Genomic DNA, 20,783 nt, shown 5'->3' with positions numbered 1-20,783 from the left:
GAATTCTGTGCCACAAGCAACAGCAGAAACTATTTTTTGCCCATTTATCTAAATTCCCTGCTTTTCCAACCCAACACTCTTCAATTAAATATTTATCTAAGCAACCTGATTCATCAGGTCCAAATCAAAGGTCTCCTCAGTAAGTGGAGGGAGCTGGTTCTGAGGAAACACAGATTTTATTTTTTATCTGGCACTATCATTCAAACCAGAACAGCACTACTGAATTTCACAGCTTCACAAAGCCCAGCCTATCACACAAACGTGCACTTAAAACACTTTTGGTTCATATTATTTAAAAATCAATGTAAACCACTGGATGTTACCAGACTGATTTGGGAAGAGCCCATTTCCCTGTGCCTGCTTTCCAAAGTATCTCCACTGGCAAGCTGCCAGCACAGCCCCACTAAAATAGCTGCATTTATTCCATCACAGGTGTTTTGGAACAAGTATCAAAGCAACCAAGCTGCAGTCACATAGAAGCAGAGATGCCCCCCAGGGAAGGGATGTTTCTCTCATGATCTCCTCTGAAATCCCCTTCTCTCTGCAAAAGGAGTGAAAAAGAGGAGGCTTCTTGGCAGGGTCTCCAAAATTTGTTTATAAAACACGTGTCCAATCAGCAGCAACAGCAGAAACCTGCTCAGAAGGGATCATCTGGGATATTTGAGGTGTACAGCTCAGCTGGAGATGGAAACACCTCAAAATTACATCTTTAGATTATCCAAAGCACCATTTTATAGCTTTTATAATGTTTTACAAGTTTTATAACTTCACCAATGAAAAAATAATCATATCAATAATTTTTTCTGCCCATCGCCAGAAAAGAAAAAATGTTTTTAGATTTTTAAACTCTAAAGCAAGGAACTTTTCCCAGTCAAGGTTTAGAACATCACACTCAACTTCACAGGACAAACCAGCCAAATTCTGTTGTTACCTGTGCAGTTCTTGGCTTTTGCTTCAGATCTCTGCCAACAAAACCAGATCAGGGACTTTTGTCAATTTATTTTGAGAAAAATGCTAAATTCATCCCAATTCCCCCATAATATCCTCACTGAACTCTTCCCTGAATTCTCAACTACCTGATGCAAATCTGAATTTTCTGTGTGATCCAAGAGATCCCTCAGCCCCAAGTTCAACAACTGCCCAAACTTCCACAGAATGAAGGCAATTAATTCTTCCAGAATTAAGGCAATAAAACCAGTGACAAAAAACACAAAAGGTTTTAATTTCTGTCATGAACACAGAACAGGTCAATTCAAGGCAGAATTACCAAACTGAAATTCAGCAGGAGAACCAGTGTGAGTAGATCTAAACAAGCTGTCACCATTTATTAGGGACATCCACACAATACAGGTGATTGTTTAAATAAAAGGAATCCAACCACATACATAGAAAATACCAGAAAATTACACTGGCCATGACTTATTACAGAATTCTCCTGTTTCTGAAGACTCACACATGTGACACAAACCCCATCAGTTCAGCACAGGTGGACATAGCAAGGCATCCTGGTGTTCCACAATAAAAAAAACCAAAATAAATAAAATAAAAGGAAAAGCAGATGAAATTCTCAAGTTAAGGTGCACAACACCCTGTGGCATCAGAGCACATCTGTGAAGGGGAGTTTTAAGGATGTTACACAAGAGGTAGAAGTAAGATTTTTGCAGTGTTCAAACATCCACAGTTGTTTTACAGAAACACTCAAATAAGCCTAAATTGATTAATGATGAAAATCTTGCATAATTAACAAGTTTTTTCAGCTAAGTTATAATTTCACATATTTCTGTCGGGCCCAACCAAAATCTCCTTCAGTAATATTTCACTAGCAGTGTAAAATGGGGCATTTTAAGGAAATGAGTTTGACCAACACACAGGCGAGTGACACACTTCAGACACCAAACAGTAATATTAAAATATAGACACTGTTCATCTTTGTATATCTGTCATAAAAAATAAAAGGAAACTTATTTTTCCCATCCATATATTGGAAACAGCCTAATTCTCTGAAAAAACTATGCTCATTAAGTAACTATTGTGCATAAAGAAATTTTGTTTTAGTCAGTAAAAAACAAAGCAATCTTTGTCTGGCAATGATTTTTACTCTGATTTATTCTCTCTCTAACCAGTGCTTTTTTAAGATACACTATAAGCAAATATTTTCCTTTTTAAAGCTCATTTGGCAACAAGCAAAGAGGATTTATGACTCTAGTTCCTCAATTTGTTTAGAAGTTGCTCCTAACCCAATTATTTTCCATCTCTAACAGCACAGACAAGTACATTAAACAATTATTTTGCACCTTTGATTACAGTATTGCTAATGAAGTAAAGTAAGGACCTTCCATTCTATAGCACTGATAAATTTGCTTGGCAAAGTTATAATTTTATTTTAGAAAATTACAAAGCAGTTCTCTACCAAAAAAATAATTGATTAAAAAAAAAAATCAGACATCTCAAGTGCTACAAACCAAAAAAAAAAAAAACCCCAAAACCCAAAAAGTGCTGGTGACTGCCATGGATAAACTGCACAGGAAATAATAAATCAAGGTCTCAGCATGGTTAAGGCTCTATTTCCCTCAAAGCAGAACAGGAGAAAACAAAGTGCAAAAATTCCCAGAAAACCCCCAATTCCTGCAGCAGGTACATTCCTCAGCTTTGAGAGAAAGCAAAATTATCCAGGCTAATTCCAAGAATCCTTCTAAAAGAGGCTGGGAGCTCATCCCTCCAGAGTTTCTTGACAGAAGTTCAAGGTGAGCCACTGAGCTTGTGTTTAATGAGCTCCTGAAGTCAAGGCAAAGCAACAAACCCAAATCAAGACAGAAATCTCTTAAAAGCTGGGGCTTCAATGGAAGCAGGGCCACACTCAGCTCTTCAGCAGCCCAATCATTCAAAAATAATAATTCAAATATATATTCCACAGTCAACTGCCCTCATATTGACTGATGGGAAGTGCCCCCTGCTCCTGTTCAATCTACAAACACTAAATAATCAATAATTCAAAGTTTTTCCACTTCAACGACTCCATTAGGAAAAATAAATGAATAAATCTGTAGCAGACTGTGGCCATAAAGATTTCAACATTGAGTTTTGCAGCTAAGAGCACATACTCTGCCACAGAAATGCAGATACAAAGAATAAAACCCCCAAACCCCACTGCTTTGGGCTGTGCCACCTCGCAGCATTTGTGAAAAATGCAGCTCACAAACAAAGAATGGGACAAAAAAAAAGAAGAAAATTCCAATACCCAGCTTCCAGAGCAGGCAAAAATAGAATTTTTTAAAAATAAACATACAGGCTTAAGGTCTGTTTGTTGCATAATTTTTACAGTATTTCAAGAAAACCAAAATCCAACTTCCTGCAGAATCAGAGCTAAGACTTAATGGTGACTCAGTAAAGATCCCACAGAGCCAAGGTGGATTCTGCCCCTGGGGGAAGAACAGACATGAGCCACAACCAAACCCATCCTGTGCTCACTTCTCCTCGCTCTTTGTCACCTCCCAGGTCTAGAAAATAAATGGATAAACTGCACAGGGAATAATAAATCAATTAAATCCTGCCAGCAGCCAGGAGAGGAGCTGATCCTGATCCCAGAGGGACAACCTCGAGCCCTGGGCTGGGCCAGCTGTCCCCAAGCCCTGTCCTGGCCCCTCAATTTAATAAAAACACACCTGGCAGGAAGGTTGGCCACCAGGGCAGGGCAGGAAGAAACCAACTCTGCCCAAAATCTGCACCTTGCCAGCATCCAGAGGGGAAAAGAATCTTGATTCAAGCCAAGATTCCTGGTCCCTCAAGCCCTCCCTGACCATGGAAGGGAAAAGAAGAGAATTCTCCAGTAGAATTTGAGCTCCTTCCTTCTTGAAGCTCCCTTTTCCTCCTTTTTATCCCCAAAAAAAGGGCTGTAGGTCAAAGACAATGCCAGGAAGTTGGGCTCTGGAAAAGTGCAAAAACCTGGACTCCTCTCAGCAAAAAGAAATCCCTCACCAAACCTCTCACTCACCAAATCCCCACCTTCAAACATGGATTTCCTTCAAAAGAAATAACCATAAGAGACTTTGCATGAACTAGAGCAGCAGTTCTGACTAAGGCAAACCACTCTCAAATTTCACATACCCAGGGACAGACAAAAATGTTGGTGCTGGTGGTAAATTCCAGCAGCAAAGAAAAATATTCAGTTTAAAAAGGATAAAAATGCAATAGCAGCAGTTTGGGAATTAAAGTCACCCACTCCTGAAAAGGCCACAGCAGGACAAGCAGCATGAACTCAAATAACCTCCCTGCATGCTGCTCTAATGGAAATAACAAATAATTCCCAATTTCTGAGTTTTAGTTTATATAAATAGCATCACAGCAACTTCACTGCCAGAGGGACCCTGTGGGGACAGAAAAACAGAGGTACAGAACCTATAACCAGAAAAAAAATAATAAAGAGTTAAAAAATAAAGTAAAAAAGAAATAATTAAGAGTTGTTCCCTGCTGCTGACCTCCCTTCTGAGAATTAATAATGGTGAATCACCAAACCCCTTCAGTTATTTACAGAGAATACAGAAATAATTGTAATTCTGAATTCTGTGCTGTACTGGACAAGCAATTTGGGATTTTAAAGCATTACAGATTCATTAGCAGCTATCAAAAAGCACCCTGGTAATAATCCTGACTCAAAAAGGGACAACTGAGTGTTTTTATTTCAAGAGGAGCAGTCCAGTGTCCCTGCCACCAGGACTGGCTACAGCTCTGCCACCTGCTTCAGCTCACCCCCAAAATTTTAAAAGTATTTCAAAACAGGCAAAAAACCCCAAATAATCAAATCTCATGAAAGCTGATTGCAAGGGTGGAGGTAGAAAAAAGGGGAATAAACTGAATTTTACCTGATAGCTTCTCAAAATGAGGAGGGAAAGGGGCATTTTTTTTTTCTTCTCTCTAAAAATCAAAACTAACTCCAAGCCAAAACCACCTCTTTGGCCTAAATGTGATCCAAATCCTCAATTCTGCTTCCCCTGAAGCCAATAAAATGTGAATACAATTACTCCCCCTAAACCCACAAGCATTCTACTTGTGCTTATTCACACCAACAACTCAGTGCAAGACTTGCAGGATTTGTACCTTGCTGCCAAATTAAACACGAGGCAGCAAAAATTGTGTTCTGACTGACAGAGCCACTACAACTCCAGGTGTTATTTTACAAAATAAAGTGGTTTTTTTTCCCTTAAAATGCAAAAGGTTTTGGAATAAAACAACAGAAGTGGAGTATTCTGAAATTAGGAACTGAAGACACAAACTCCTTCTAGGTCTGATGCTGTCCATGGCCAAGTCCTTTAAAGAAAAGAGCACTAAAAAAATTAGTAAAACTTATTTATTTTTGTAAATAAAACCTTATTTTTGTAAATAAAACCTTATTTTTGTTTGAAGAGCTGGAGTTTTTGTGAAGAAAAGTGAGGCCAAGTGAAAGAGGAGCATTTATAGGGCATGAGCAGGAGCACCTGACCCAGCACATGATCCAGGGGGACATTCCAGAGCCCAGAGCTCCCTCAGGAACCCAGCTTGGAGCAGCTCCTGAGTGCAATTAACATAATTAACGACACGAGCTAATTGCAGTCACGTGTAACCCTTTAAAAACGCATTTTTTAAACAGAAATTGGAACCAGAAGTGACCACACAGCTTTTTAACACTGTGGAAAAATGAGATTGTTAAAGGCACATTAACTATGAGTTAATTAAGATCATTAATTAACACGTGAGTAGTACAATAAGAACCAATTATACCCTAAACATTCACCACGACAAAACAACCCTGGCTGTGTAAACAGAAAAAACTCCAAGACCCAGACTCTGAAATTCTGATTTCCTGTCAGCACAGCAATGGCAAATTAATTTTAATTTGGGTAATTAAACCCCCAAATCACCCAGGAACTGAAATCCTGCAAACTCCACTTTTAAGCTGTGGAGTACAATCAGCTTCACAAATGCAGCTTGAACCTTCTTAAATTAGTTTGTGCAAATAAATCCCATGTACACAGAGAGAAAACACTAAAATAACTCTGGTACCTGTGTTTTAGGCTGAGGCTTGAAAAAATCTTTTAAGTGGAATTCACTTTTTTTGGGGGAAAAACCATAATTTTGCTACACTAATTATCTGATTTCTATCTACTTTTGCTTTTAAACTTCACCCAGTGGATTACAGTGAGGCCTGGGTGAATTTTAGCTACAAATTTCCACGCCTCAATAGAGTTAAGGATGGCACAACTGAGACAAAATCTGCTCTAGAAACATCCACAGATCCAGAACCACACAACTGCATTTGGAACAATTTTGCAAGTACAAATATATACGTGAACAGCTCTATAATTACCCACAAAAATGTCAAATTTGACACCGAACACCACATGACATAAAAATCTTCATTTTTGTCCTTCAAATGTTGCTTATATCCCCAACTTAATTCACTTTTAACTCAAGAACTGCTCTCCAAATCTGTTCATTAATCTCCTGACACTCAAGAACCTTGATTATTAGTGCATGTTAGGAGATTGTGGAACAGTGAGACAGTTGTTAAAGCATTAAAATATTCCTAAATGCCCTAAGATCAGTGCTTGAATGAATTATTCGTTACTAGTTTTCACCCTGAACAACCACACTCTGATTGTCTAAGCCACACAATGGAGACTAATGAACAGCAATTAAATATATTAAACCTTCCACACCAAAAAAATAATCAGTGAAAGAGCTTTGGTAACCTAGTACATAATTAGCTTTGTGTAAATATTTTGCAAACATCCCTTTCCCAAAAAAACCCCTATACATCACGTGTATATTTATATAATAATATACAGAGTTCCTGAGTAAATCATTAAATCTCATTATTCTGAAGATTTGGCAAAATATTTAACTTCATATTACTAAAATAGATTTTTAAAAGAAACACTCAATGAAGGCATTAAAATAAATATGGAATGTGTCTGAAAAAAATTATAGTACCAAGAACACATATTAGTAACAAATAATATTTTTTTATATATAAGTGCATACTATGTTATAGTGTTACTGGTTTTAACCCCACTGAGGAACCAATAAATCTAATTTCTAATCCTGAGCAAGTTTGCTAACACCTGCTAATGTGCACTTCCATGCAGTTCACACTGCAAAGCTACAAAAATCCACTTTTTTAGTGGAAAAACCAAAGTGGACAATTCTATGGAAAAGCTCAGCTCACACTGGTTTTGCTGGAAACTGGACTGGCAGCACAAAACTCTCTGAAAACCAGCACTGAACACTGATTATTCCTGTCAAACAGAGAGACCCTGTCCCAAAAAACACCACAGCAGCAGCGTGGATTGCTCCTGGCACAGTGATGGGGTGCAAGCTACTCAGTGATCACTTTGGCTCTGGAAAGAACTACACATGGTGCAAAAAATGAAAATAAAAGAAACCCTGAATGACTACTGAGTACCTTTATATACCCTAAATTGTCTCATTAAGGAAAAAAAAAAAAAAAAAGAATTAAGTTCTACCAGACTCTGGTTGCTCAGGTCCTGGCTGGCTCAGAGCTTTGGGTAAGCACAGGAGGAAAGCTCAGCTCTTGTTCAGCTCCTCTGAACATTACAATTCCCAGCAGCAGACACCTGCAATGTTAACCTGCATCAACACTCCCACAAGCTGTGTCTCTCCACACCAGAATCACAGTACCACAACTGCAGCACTGACCAGGCACCTTAATTAACCCTTTTTTTTAATTAACCCCTTCCTGACATCCAATGAAATCCACTCTGGTGGTGCTGGGCAGGACCTGAGCCCTTCCCTCCCCATCCGCGGCTTTCCGTTTATTATCGCCGATTATTCCAAAATCTTCCTGGCTTCCTCAGATTTTTCACTTCCTCTGCTTTCCTGCTCCAGGCTGCTTTTTTCCTGGCTGCTTGTGCTTGAAGAACGAAGCTCTTGCAGGAGAAGTTGTTGGTTTTCAGGTCCAGCAGGAGGGGATTTGGGCAGAGTCAGCTGCAGCGCGCACCAGAGCGCGGTGCGAGCCCTGCGCGTGGCTCCAGCCAGGGCTCGCAGGGCAGCTGCCAGGGCCAGCACATCTGCAACAACAGGGAAAACACATCAGGGGACAAGCCTGGAAATGTTATTGCCAGGTTGTGATTTCTCTTTCTATGACCAGGTCTCTGGTGTTGAGATGACCCTGAGGTGTTAGAAAGTCTCTTTTTCCCAGCCCTGAGGTCGAAGAAGAAGATGGAATTCCTTGGATCTCATTCTCAAGGCTGTTTATTTTCTCTTATCCATAACATTCTTTCTCTGACCTGCTGAGATATGTCCAGCACGTTGGTTTATGGCACACTGACCACCTTCAGGTCAGAGTTATCTTTTTATACTAAGAACTACGTGTACATTATTTACCATAACTTCCCAATACCTATCACCTATGTTAGACAGTCTGTCTCTAAACCAATCCAGAAGTGTCACCATCCCAGCAGAAGATGGAGGACAGAAAGAAGGAGAAAGACAGGACACACCCAGATTTCTCCATCTTGCCTCTTGAACCCCCATTCTAAAAAACCCCAAAATTCTACTTTTTCACCCTGTGACAAATTCACTGTCATTCTACACAAACCCCTGCGGCTTATAAATCCTCACACAAAGTTGGGAATTGTTTCCATGGGCTAAAATTCAAGGCACAGGGGTCTTTGACTCCGTGCCAAGGTCTCTGAGCCCCCTGCCAGGGTCTCAAGTCACCCAGGGCAGTCAGAGGAATGTCCTGGGTTAAAACATTTCTGCCTCTGTTGAGGTGGGGATTGAGGGCACTTGAGACGATAGTTCATGTTTAGATTTAGGTGTTTGTTTTTTTTTTCTTATCTATGTTACAGTCTCACAAACCCCGAGTTCTGCAGCCTTTCATTAAAAAGGCACAAAATGGCAAACTAGCTCTTGTTACAAGGTGTTTTAAGGGTAAACTATCCAGTTAAGAAATGACACCTGAATTATTTTCACTTTTAATCCAAAAACGAATGACTCAAAGTCCGAAATATGGACTTTTTTTATCCAATTACACAAAACCACCCAAACCCATGGAGAAGAAGCTGAAGAAGAAGGACCAGCCCCCATCCCAAAACCTCCATCTTGCTTTATATCCATTACTATATTCTAAACCCTTAAACTCTGAGTTTCCCACCCTGTGATATCACACACTTCTATCCCAACTCCACACCCACAGTCCCAGTTCTCTCATTCCATGCTGGAAGCTTCTCCACGGCCTCAGGTCAATGTAGTGTTCTCTTGGGGGTCAGTGCCTGGCAGCACAGAAAGTCTAAAACTCCCAGCATTCAGAACTCCAACACATTATTAAATTTTTTTTTTTAATTGTATAAATTTGTTCAACTCACAGCCCAGAGCAAACCATGCTCAAGGATCAGCTGCACCATAACGACAACTGCAACTTCTCACATGAACTGTCTGTGCATAAAGGGTCCAAAATGCTGCAAAAGGGCCCAAAATGCTGGTGGATACTGGGCAAACTGGTCTGCTGAGGCTGCAGGCAGTTTTTTGATTTTGCAGGAAGGAGGGAACACTGATTTTTGGATGGATGAGTGAAAGCACAAATATCTGCTCAAACACAGAAATGAAATCATAAAGCAGCTCCACAGGGGATTTGTTTGCAACTGCAAATCCTGCAAGGCCAGGGACTGCAAACCTGCCCATTTCCAGCCAAAACTGCTGATACTGCAACCTTTCAGACAGAAATGTTGGTGAAATCTGGGACTAAGTGGACCAAGCTGCTCCTACACTTCTCTGGGAATTCATGAGGGGAGAGGGTCTCACCAAAACCTGTGACTCAACAGGAGGGACCAGGACCTGCTGATGCCATAACTCCTTGTAAGAGATGACAGAGCTCTTATTTATAGTGTTGGCAATATTTAGATGCTGTATTGGCATTAAATCCAATCATAATTATCCACTTAACCATTGTGTCCTACTTCTCCTGCCTGGCCAAGAACCTTCCTTCTACTACTCCTGACTCACACTTGGAGTTAAGTCTTATGAAAGTTTAAAAGCCAGTTTGCATAGAGGACTATTGTTTTAAGGGCATGACATTTTACACTCCTTTTACATTTTCATTTTTGCCACCTGAATTGCAAAAGCAAAACATTTTGCTTCTCTCTTCAGTTTATCACAAGAGCAGCAATTCTGCAGCCAAAGGAACCTCACTGTCCACTTCACTTCAGCAGGAAGGAGTGAATTCCTCTTTTGCTCTGACACCCAGGTATCTTCTGAAGAAAAATAATATCATCTTTAACCCCAAACCACAAACTGCCACATTTACTGCTGCTACAGGTTATTCTGGCTTTACTTCAACAGAATTTGGGAAATGTGGAATGTCATTCCTGGTGGGTTTGTGATTTAGGGGAGGTAGACAATTGTTCTGCACAACACTGGCAATTTTTTAAATTATTTTACAAGCTGAAGAGAAAAGAAAGTTTAGCCATACCAGGAAATAATTCTACCTGCTTAAAAACGAGAACATTTTTGCTTTTAGGACAACCACTTATGGCTGTATAATGTCACTGAGGAGTTTTCACAGTTGTCTTCTAGTCGAGAGGAAAAAATAGCAATTTTTTAAAAATAGGAACAGGAAAACAAAAAAAAAACCACTCAATAGAACTCAAAGTAATTTAAAGTCTTAAAAAGTAACAAGAGTATATTTGCAAACTTCGTTGCTGAAGTGACAAGAATTGCTAGGTATTGCAAATTTACATTTTTAAGTGGAACAAGCTCACAATTAAACCCCTGAAAAAGCTCTGAGGGCAGCAGGAATGGGCAGCATTACCTTTCTCGTTGCTGTAGCGTGGCCCCCCATGACTCTGGGGGTTTGCAGCATTCCCAATCTCATCCTTCCGACGTGCCTGGGTCACCTGAATGGCTTCCAGGTGCAGCTCCAAGGTCCTGGAGATGTTCCTGTGCAGGGGAGCACCACAAAGCCTCTCCATTCTTCCTATCAATGCGAGCACCTGGCAGAAAACTCAAGCTATTGTTTCATGTCCTTGCTGTACTATTGTAACTTTTCTACTTTCAGACTTTACAGCTGCTCTAAGTTCTCTGCTCTTTCTGCTCCTGAGGCCTGCTTTCAAAGAGTTCTGAAAGTGTTATCTTTACTATTCCCCACAATCCCCCATCTCTCCCAAATTTGGTAAATGCCCTCACAAAGATCAAACAGCAACAGCACATCCCTTCATTATACAGAAACCTCTCACCATATAAAAGAAAGATGTACTGTCCCAGTGGGTAGCAAAACTAGAAGCAGACCTTTATTAGAGACCATGTCAAAACCCACCATTCTAAAGTTATCACAGAAAACTAAAAACCCTATTGAAATTAATCAATAACGTTTATCAAAGAAAAACATAAGTACCCTTGAAAATTTAATAAAACAACTGCAAAAAAAAAAAATCACTTCACACCCACAAACAGTCCTGTATTCATCATCCACAAAAACACTTCTAACTCCTAGAGATTTCTTCATAACCTAAAGAAAAATCAATAAAGCAATCAAAAACATGACACCCCTCCAACCTAGACTTCCCTCTCTATCAATAACTCCAAGAAGCTAACCTCTGGCTGGCTTCAATTTAAAAGACTGTCTTCACAGTTTAAAAGGCAACTACTTTCATCAATTTAAAAGACTGTCTTCATAGTTTAAAAGGCAACCACTTCCATCCATTTTAAAGGCTATTCTCAACATATCACTCCATCCAAAACAACACCCCAAAGTTCACCTTTTCAGTTAGAATTCACAGAATCACTGGGCTGGAAGAGATCTTAAAGACCACAGAGCCCAACCCGAGCCGCAACACCTCAACTAAACCCTGGCGCTGAGCTCCACCGATCAATTCCGACTCTCAGTGAGTATACTCAACCACCAGCTCCAGCTATTGGCCAAAGAGAACCACCACAAAACCACCAAACCCCCTGAGGCTGATGAGTAAACAAACAAATCCAGATTTGCTGAGGAATAAAAAGAGAAATTGAGAAGTGCAGGGGTGCAGCCCCAGCAGGCGTACCCGGGCACGCTGGCGGGCCTGGTCGGCGGGCAGGCGATCCATGTGGGATGGAACTCAATCACCAGTTCCAACTATCAGCCAAAGAGAACCACCACCAAACCACCAAACCCCCTGAGGTTGATGAGTAAACAAATCCCAGATTTGTTGAGGAATAAACAGACAAACTGAGAAGTGCAGGGGTGCAGCCCCCGCAGGCGTACCCGGGCGCGCTGGCGGGCCTGGTCGGCGAGCAGGCGATCCATGTGGGATGGAACTCAATCACCAGCTCCAACTATCAGCCAAAGAGAACCACCACCAAACCACCAAACCCCCTGAGGCTGATGAGTAAACAAACAAATCCAGATTTGCTGAGGAATAAACAGACAAACTGAGAAGTGCAGGGGTGCAGCCCCCGCAGGCGTACCAGGGTGCGCTGGCGGGCCTGGTCAGCGCTCAGGCGATCCATGTGGGATGGAACTCAATCACCAGTTCCAACTATCAGCCAAAGAGAACCACCCCAAAACCACCAAACCCCCTGAGGCTGATGAGTAAACAAACAAATCCCAGATTTGTTGAGGAATAAACAGACAAACTGAGAAGTGCAGGGGTGCAGCCCCCGCAGGCGTACCCGGGCGCGCTGGCGGGCCTGGTCGGCGAGCAGGCGATCCACGCGGGATGGATTCACAGGGAGCCGTGGTACGGGGCTGGGGCTGGGGATGGGCTGCCCTGGGAAGTGCCTTGCAAGGTCAGCCTCAGCCTGAAAGGGAAATAATTTGTCAGTGTGATGGTTTGAAATGAGTGCAATGAGCTCGATCTGGTTTTGGCGCTGTTTGGAATTTTCAAGCGGATTAGGAGTGAGGGCCTGATCAGCTTCTGAGGGCATTGACAGAAAAATATTTCCAAATATCACAGGATCCCAGAGTGGTCTGGGTTCAAAGGGACCTTAAAGCTCATTTTATTCCACCCTGTGCCATGAACACCTTCCACTATCCCAGGGTACTCCAAACCCTGTCCAATCTGGCAGTGGGCACTTCCAGGGATCCAGGGGCAGCCACAGCTTCTCTGGGCACCCTGTGCCAGGGCCTGCCCACCCTCACAGGGAAGAATTCCTTCCTTTTTCCTTGAGAAAAAAGCTGAAGCACTACTGGTTTAATCCCAAACTCCCTGGACATGGATTTGCAATAGAATGATTTGGGTTGGGAAAGGATCTGCAACTTCCACATCCCAGGGTGTTCCAAGCCCTGTCCAGCCTGGCCTTGGACATTTCCAGGGATCCAGAGACAGCCACAGCTTCTCTGGGAACCTGTGCCAGGCCTCAGTGCCCTTACAGGGAATAATTCCTTCCTTTTTCCCTGAGGGAAAAGCTAAACCACTGCTGGTTTAATTCCAAACTCCCTAGACATGGATTTGGGTTGGGAAAGGACCTGCTTGTTACAAGCCCTATCCAGCCTGGCCTTAGACACTTCCAGGGATCCAGGGGAAGCCACAGCTTCTCTGGGTATCCAGTGCCAGGGCCTGCCCACCCTCACAGCAAAAATTTCTTCCCAAATCTAATCTAACCCTGCCCTCTTTTGGTTTGAAGTCATTCCCCTTGACCTATCACTACATGACCTTGTCCAAAGTCCCTCTCGAGCTTCCTTAGGAAATATTTCTTTAATTCAGCTCTCCCTCTGAGTTCAACCGCTCTCACTGCTTCTCTCAAAGGTCACATATTATGATTATTAAAAAAAAAAACCCACCAGATGATATCAGCAGCATAAATCACAGCTCAAGTGCATCAGGATAAAATCACATTTAACATAAGCTGATACCAGCTCTTTAAGCCAGAAGATATTTTTCTTTAACAGAGAAAATCTTTAACACAACAGCCAAACTTCCACTAAGAAAGAGTGGCTTAGCCAGGGTCTAACACAGACAGTGACTAAACATCACCAAACCTATTTTTGGGTAGGAAGTTCTGACACTGGAGTAAAAAACACACAGCAGTAGATTCCCTATCTCATTCCTTCTCCAGGGTACCATGGATGTAGAAGAGAGGGGTGCACTGCAGTTCAAGGCAAGTCTAAGTCCATACTGTGCATATTTGTACTGAAAGTCAAATATGCACAGTAGAAGTCCTTCTCTTTTCACTTATTATTATTTACTTATTATTTATTATATTATTACTTATTATAATTTAATTATTATTTAGTCCCTGCCCTGATCTAACATGGATTACAAGAGCTGACTCCACCTGTATTCATCACCTGAGGAGCCTGAAAGGCATCCAGAAAAAAAAATATGAATGGAGAAAAGGTCGTGAATTCATATAATGACACCAGGTAATTAAGAATTACAGTTAATAAGCAATTAACTAATAACTAAACACGTGCACTATTTAACACTGCAGACAATTCCTAACTTGTGGGAATGCTTTAAATGTGAGATCCCTGAAAAGTGGGGTTTATGAAAGGAGACAGGTAAGCTGTGACCCCAAAGCAGCTGCAAGGAACAGGTTTCAGAGAGCTGAAAGGGCTGAGTGATTAGACAAGGTAGAGAGAATCAAATCCCAGGGGGAGTTTCTCTCTCCTTGCAGTCATCCCCTCCTGAGGAATGTGGTTTGGCTGCAGGAATGGGAGCCAGGCTGTGGCTTGGAGGACTGAGAACAGTTTCTATTCTGTAACCATGAAACACCCTGAGAAACCCAGAGCAGCTCACTGGGATGAAACTGGAACACCTGGAATGGACCAGAGCAGGGGGTCAATTAAGCCCCTTTGATTAATGAGTATGAGGATAAACAACCCTCCTTTCATGATGAAATAAAAAGCAGGAGACAAAAACTATGAGTCGGTCTTTGCAAAGGACTTAATTGTCCCAAATCCTGCCTGAGAACAGGAAACCAACACTGGAGCAAGGCTTATCCCTTGCTCACTTCCAGAGCATTCCTGGAAGGCCAGACAGGCACAGAGGAGTCTTGTTTAAAAGTATCCATGAGAGAACAACACAGGCACCTCCATTCACAATTCCAGAAGTCCATTAGCAAGGCCCAACAGCTGATGATGGAAAGAAAAAGGGGTTTTCCAGGTCAAGTCTGCTCAGACTTTATCCAGTGACCAGGAGGCCTCTCACACGTGGGAGCAGCACCCCGTGCATTATTAGAACCAGGGATTATGGACAATTTATGTTCTGAGACCTGGCAGGGAATTCAGGGATTTGACTCCCCTTGGGAAAGCTCTTCCTGCTTCTTTGGAGCAGAGAGTTTTCATTCCCAAGTGCAATACCCTCATTATCAGTGAGATCCTTCCCCTGCCAACAGTTCTGGAAGTGAGTCTGAAGCAGGAAAGTGACCATAATGAGAAGAGCATAAACTGAAATTCCCTTTGGGAACAGAAAAATATTGTAGGTTTTCTCTAGAGACACACAGAGGGTGCCCAGATTAGTTATTTCCTTTTCTTTCTTACCACAGCCAGAGATTTACTACAACAAGAAAAAAAAACACAGAAGAGAAAGCTGTGACTGTATCATGGACAGTAAAAACCAAACAAAAAAAGAAACAAAACCCCAACACAACAATAAAAAAAAAAAAGACCAAAAAACCCCAACAAAGAAGAAACACCATAAAACTTTCTCTCTTAAAACCAGCCAAGTCTTTATGAGGAATCATCACCAGCTGTGTTTTACCTTCTTCCTCTCCTTCTCCAAAGCTCTCCACTGCTCGTAACACTCCTCCAGGCGGACGTGGAGCTCGTTAGCGGGGCCACTGCGGCTCCTGGGAGGTCTGAACTTGTTAAATGGGGCTGGGAAGGCAAAGCAGGGGGCAGGGATTTCCCCAGGGAACAGCTCACCCATGAAGGGACTCAAGGGGTTGAAGTCCTCGTAGTGAAAAAGATCAACGAGGTCCGAGAATGGGAACGGCGGCGGAGGGAAATTGAAAGTGTTTGCTGATGGAAACAGTTGGTGATTAAATGGAGGGAAGCTGGGATTTTGTTTAAAATCAGACATGAATGGGAAGGAAGGAAGCAGAGAAGGATTGATGACATCTGACAAGCTGCCACCGCTCTGCTCGTGCTTCTTCGGAAACGCGTTGAAGGGCTGGCGGTTTGGGGCCGTAGATCCCAAATGAGGGATCCAATTCCTTCTACCTCTTCTGTCATCTTTACTGCCACTTTCCTGGCTCTGCCCCTTTGGGAACCTGTGGTATTTCTCGGCAGGGTCTTCACCTGCAGCCTTCTGCTGCACGAGGCAGTCAGGTGGAAATTGAACAGGGAATTTGCGGCGCCGTCCGTCCTTGCTCACCCCGGCATTCTCCTGGGACCTCCCAACAGGTCTCATCTGCTTCTGGCTCTCTGAGATGAAATGAGGAACCCCCAAGTGACTGGAAACTCCATTTGATGTCTGTAACCTCCCATCTTTCCTGGGAGGGAGGGCGGGAAGGAGCTGGGAGTAGAAGGAGGGCTGTGTGAAAGGCTGGTGGGTGGGAGAGCCCCCAGACATGGTGGAAACTCCTGATGAGGACTGGGGGCTCGTTGCCATTTGTTTTCCATATGGAATTTCAGATGCAGCAACTGCCAGACTGTTCCCATCCAGCCATGCACACCCCTGGTATGAGGAGTAACTCCCATTTTGCACAGCGTTTTTCACAGATAAATCACATTCAGCTGCTTGAGGAGAGCTTTCCTTAGGGCCCATATTCACTTTACACTCATTATTATTATTATTATTAAAAGCATCCCCCAAAGTAAAGCCACAATGGCCATTTTGCACATGGCTTTCCTGGGGTTTTCTGCCTGTTCCTCCAGAAAATGTATTTTCCTTAGGGGGTGGATTGAAAAAATGGAGGGATGGATGGACAGGTGACTGCAGTTTGTGAGCAGCTGGGAAGTTCTCATATCTCTTAGAGAACAGGTGGCTGTCCTGGGGTATTTTATCCCAAGAGTTATCACCAGGCTGATTGGAAAGATCAGGGGAATATTTAGTTTGTCCATGAGCATAATTTTTCAGAGCTTTTCCTCTTTTCCAAAACTCCTTCTGGGCACTGGAGCTTTCTTTCATCCTGTTCCGAGGAGAAAAAGGGCTAAAACTGGACCCACATTTTTCATAACCTCCATTGAACCTCTCCTGGTCATAAGTGCACAAATGCTGGTTCCAGCCCCCACTTGGGAAGGAAACCCCTTCCTGGGGAGCTGTGGTGCTGTTCTGCAAGGAGGAATGGTCAGGGTTCCTCGGGGCATTGCCGGGATGAGCACGGGGAGACAGCCAAGACTCCAGGAGCTGAAGGTCCCCCAAACCTCTGTGCAGCATCTCCACCTCAGGTGGCTCCTGCAGGGGTTCCTGATGGCAGCTGGAGCCCAGCAGGTTGGGAAAATCCTTGGTGTGGAGCCAGTGCTGAGCTGGCAGCCCTGGGAACTCCCCGTTGCTGCCCAGATCAGGTGCCCACATAGGGGGGAACAATCTTGACAGAGAATTCCTGGAACAGAGTTAAACCAACCTCCCATCAAGATTGAAACATTTCTTGCTTTAAAACAATTCACACATCATGTGTTACATTATTGACCAGCCATGCACAGCTCTCCTCAAAAACAGGAGGAATATTCCCACTGCAGCTGAGCAAGTGCTCTGTGAAATCTCATCACCCACTCTGTTTATTCTGCACGTTCAGAAATGCAGACTTTATTTGGATTTATTCAATATCTCAGATTCCACTGTATTCTGTCAACTCCCTACTGCTTAAAATTAATTGTATTTTTTTTTCCTCTTCAAATGCTGTAAAGCTGATGGAAAACTTCTAGAAATTTGCATTTTTAACAGTTCAGTATTGGTTTTTTTAACTGACAAATGAAGTAAAGACATTTCCACATTTTAAAAGGCTGTCATTACTCAACTCTGAAATAATTAAAAATGTGTATCATATCTGGGTGACAATGGGCATAAAAACCAGCAGAGAAATTTTAAGAACCCTCAGAACAAACTCACCAATCTGTCACTGGCTCTGGCTTGTTTGGCTCCTCTAAAATGCTCGACACCAACCCAAACACATCAGGGCCATTGCCAGAGTAAGAAAGATTTATTGGTGTCCTGAAAAAAAAACCCAAAAAAAAAAGACCAAAGTAAAAGTTTTAAATAAGTAAAACCTAAAGTTTTCTCCTAAACAAAACAGACAAAAAGAAGATCAAACCTTTATTTTAGCAGCATTTTTTAGTTCTGAATTTAATGTATCCTCAGCATCCCTCCACAGGAATCCCTTCCTGCATTTGTGAATTCTAGAACCCAAGTGAAGTAGAATTATTTTCCTTCTTGTTTCACCAGAGACTTTCCAAGCAGCAAAAATTTTCCTCTCTTTCCAAGAAAAAAACCTGTTTCATGGACATTCCTTCAAACCTTGACTGCCTTGTTTAGAGCATAAATAGGATCAATATTCTCAAAGTCTGGAGCACTCTAATTTTCCTACTACCAAATAATTCAAAACCTATTATGTTCATCTCCAAAAAAAAATTATATGTAAGCCATATATACTTAACTTGAACCATTTTTTAATCCCCTTTTGGACAGGTCAAAATTTTACTAAATATATCTGGTAAACACCCAAGGTTTCCAACAATTTTTAAATAAACCCACCTTTTACTTCAGGTACAAGATTAGATTTCTGTGGAGTTGTTTGGAATGACTCCTGATTCTTCCTCACAAGTTAATTACAAAGCTCTCCTTCCCTCCATCCTCATTATTTGCTCCAATAAACTTCTCTCCCCACCTGGAATCCTTTCAGGGTCCCTAAAGATCTGAGATTTCCTGGTCCCACCTTACCCAAACCCCCTTGGCTACCAAATAATTGCTCACTGACTTTGCTGATGAACAGAGACCATAAAATCAGGACAAATTCATATAAAAATCACATTTTAGTCTCAGTGAGAATCACACCCTGCTGCCTTCTCAGACCTCACCATAGTTTCACCTCTAACTGAGTCCCAGATTCACCCCATGACTGCTCAGTTTTCTCTCCAAGAAACCTGGATTTAATTTAGGATGCTCAGCAGTGCAAAGACTCTTGAAAATGTTTTGTGAATGCAGGACTGATATTTGATAAGCAGATCTTTTCTGTGTCTTGGTCAAATAGCAAAGTTTTTCTATTTTTTTTTTTTTTTTTTAAAGAGACCTCAAGGAATTTTGAGTATCCACAGGCCCAGAATGGGTGCAGACATGGATTAACTCTAACTCCATAACTTTTTTGTTTTTTAAAGCTACCTTGCAATAATCTAAAGGCTGCTTTAAGAAAATACTGTATATTTTAAGTAGCAAATTGCCACTTCTTGCTTAAAATTAACTCTCACAGCTGACACCAGAGCTGTGTGATCTTTTATTCAAAAACACACATCACTCTGACACTTCCACTGAAAACCAGCAAAACAATTAAGGTTTTTTGCAATCCATTATCTTTATAACTGTTTCCTTTCAGCATCTTGTGAGCCAGTGGACTCCACTTTTTCCCCACCTCAGATTTTGTCTTTCTTATTAAGCAAATGATCCAAAAAATGCAGTAAGGTATTAGAAATGCTCATTAAAAAGGCATTTTCAAAAATCACAACATCAAAAGCTGTTGTGTCAGTCTCTATCACCCAATTCCCTCCAAAAAAAGGCAATATTCTGTCACTATCACTTGGCTCTAGGATGGAAAAAAGAAAACCCACACACTCTTTTTTTTCAGAACCACCACAGAGCAAAGAAAACATGCTGAGTTTCCAGAGATGCCTGAAACTCTCCTCAAAAAATATCCAGAATTTGTTCTGTAACACAAAAAGGGACCCAGAGGCCCCAGCAGGGATGCTGATACCTTGTTTTTGGGCACTCCTGGAAGGCTGTTTGGGATCCAAAATCCTCAGCACATCCCAGCCAGTCCCTGCACAGCTGGGAGGGCTCTGGGGGTGTGGGGGGACTGGGGACTGCTCCCAGGAATGGGGAGAACAACTGGGTGTCCATGGTTTGCCTCCTGCTATTCACCTGCATGGAACAGAGAAAGAAATATTCTTTAATAGTTCATGTTAATCCAGTGAGCAGGAAAGGCAGCAAAGCTTTTGTTTCCTGAAATAAATTAATTTTTCTGTGTAACGCAGCCACAACAAAAGGATCAAGTGTAAATCATGTTCCCTCCCTCGCCTTAAATTAACCCAAATCTGTCTTCCAAACATAAAAATACAAATATCAGAGCTGACTTACTGCACAGTAATAGGAATTCTCCACAGGTTTCACATTGTAGGTGTTGGTGGGGCACCTTCACAACTCTATGAGACTGGGAATGCACCTGTGCCAGGCAAACACATCCCCTCTGGAAAACAAGAGCCATCATCCCTGTTATAGCCCAAACCCACCAAAAATTCCAGTGAAGAAGGGAGAGTCATCTGGGAACTGCACAGAGCAAAATGTGGGTAAAGAAAAGTAACCCAGTACTGGTGCAGAAAGGAATATTACAAATAAATTATCTGTCCCGAGGTTATTTATGCCAAGAAAGACTGGAGCAGATGATATTTGAGGCCTCTTCCAACCTGGAATTCTCTGAATTTAATTCACTATTAATCCTTGGCCTACTGAAAGCTGTCCCAGACTCAGATCTCCCTTCCTGGGGATTTTCAGAAAAGGTTGGACAGAAATATTCTCTGGTCATTTGTGTTCCTACCAAGAGCAGGACAGAACAACCCTGCAAGGAATGTTTTTAAATAAATAAATTAAAACTTTACACTGAAAGTTTATCACATGCTAAGAACTGATTTTTCACACCCAAACCAATCCCTATTAAGTAAC

At 42.0% G+C, this 20,783-nt stretch overlaps 1 protein-coding gene across 3 annotated transcripts in view; it reads right to left on the bottom strand.

The window, feature by feature from the left end:
* Nucleotides 1-1,180: 1,180 nt before the first annotated feature.
* Nucleotides 1,181-20,783, bottom strand: part of LOC132323237 (uncharacterized) — a 29,056-nt gene continuing 9,453 nt past the window's right edge. For 2 of the 3 annotated variants that reach the window (XM_059838236.1, XM_059838227.1), the window contains exons 3-9: nucleotides 20,202-20,310; nucleotides 19,819-19,985; nucleotides 17,967-18,068; nucleotides 15,675-17,460; nucleotides 12,643-12,771; nucleotides 10,805-10,985; nucleotides 1,181-8,063 (exon numbers count right to left, since the gene is read on the bottom strand). In XM_059838236.1, coding sequence (XP_059694219.1) covers nucleotides 7,822-8,063; nucleotides 10,805-10,985; nucleotides 12,643-12,771; nucleotides 15,675-17,460; nucleotides 17,967-18,068; nucleotides 19,819-19,964 — 2,586 coding nt within the window. In that variant the 5' untranslated portion in view covers nucleotides 19,965-19,985; nucleotides 20,202-20,310 and the 3' untranslated portion in view covers nucleotides 1,181-7,821. The remainder of the gene's footprint in view (nucleotides 8,064-10,804; nucleotides 10,986-12,642; nucleotides 12,772-15,674; nucleotides 17,461-17,966; nucleotides 18,069-19,818; nucleotides 19,986-20,201; nucleotides 20,311-20,783) is intronic. The other variant, XM_059838245.1, reaches the window with a different exon arrangement.

Source organism: Haemorhous mexicanus, chromosome 1, assembly GCF_027477595.1.
Source record: "Haemorhous mexicanus isolate bHaeMex1 chromosome 1, bHaeMex1.pri, whole genome shotgun sequence".
NCBI lineage: Eukaryota > Metazoa > Chordata > Aves > Passeriformes > Fringillidae > Haemorhous > Haemorhous mexicanus.
The sequence above is the reverse complement of the archived record's forward strand: the minus strand, read 5'-3'. Positions and strand labels throughout refer to the sequence as shown.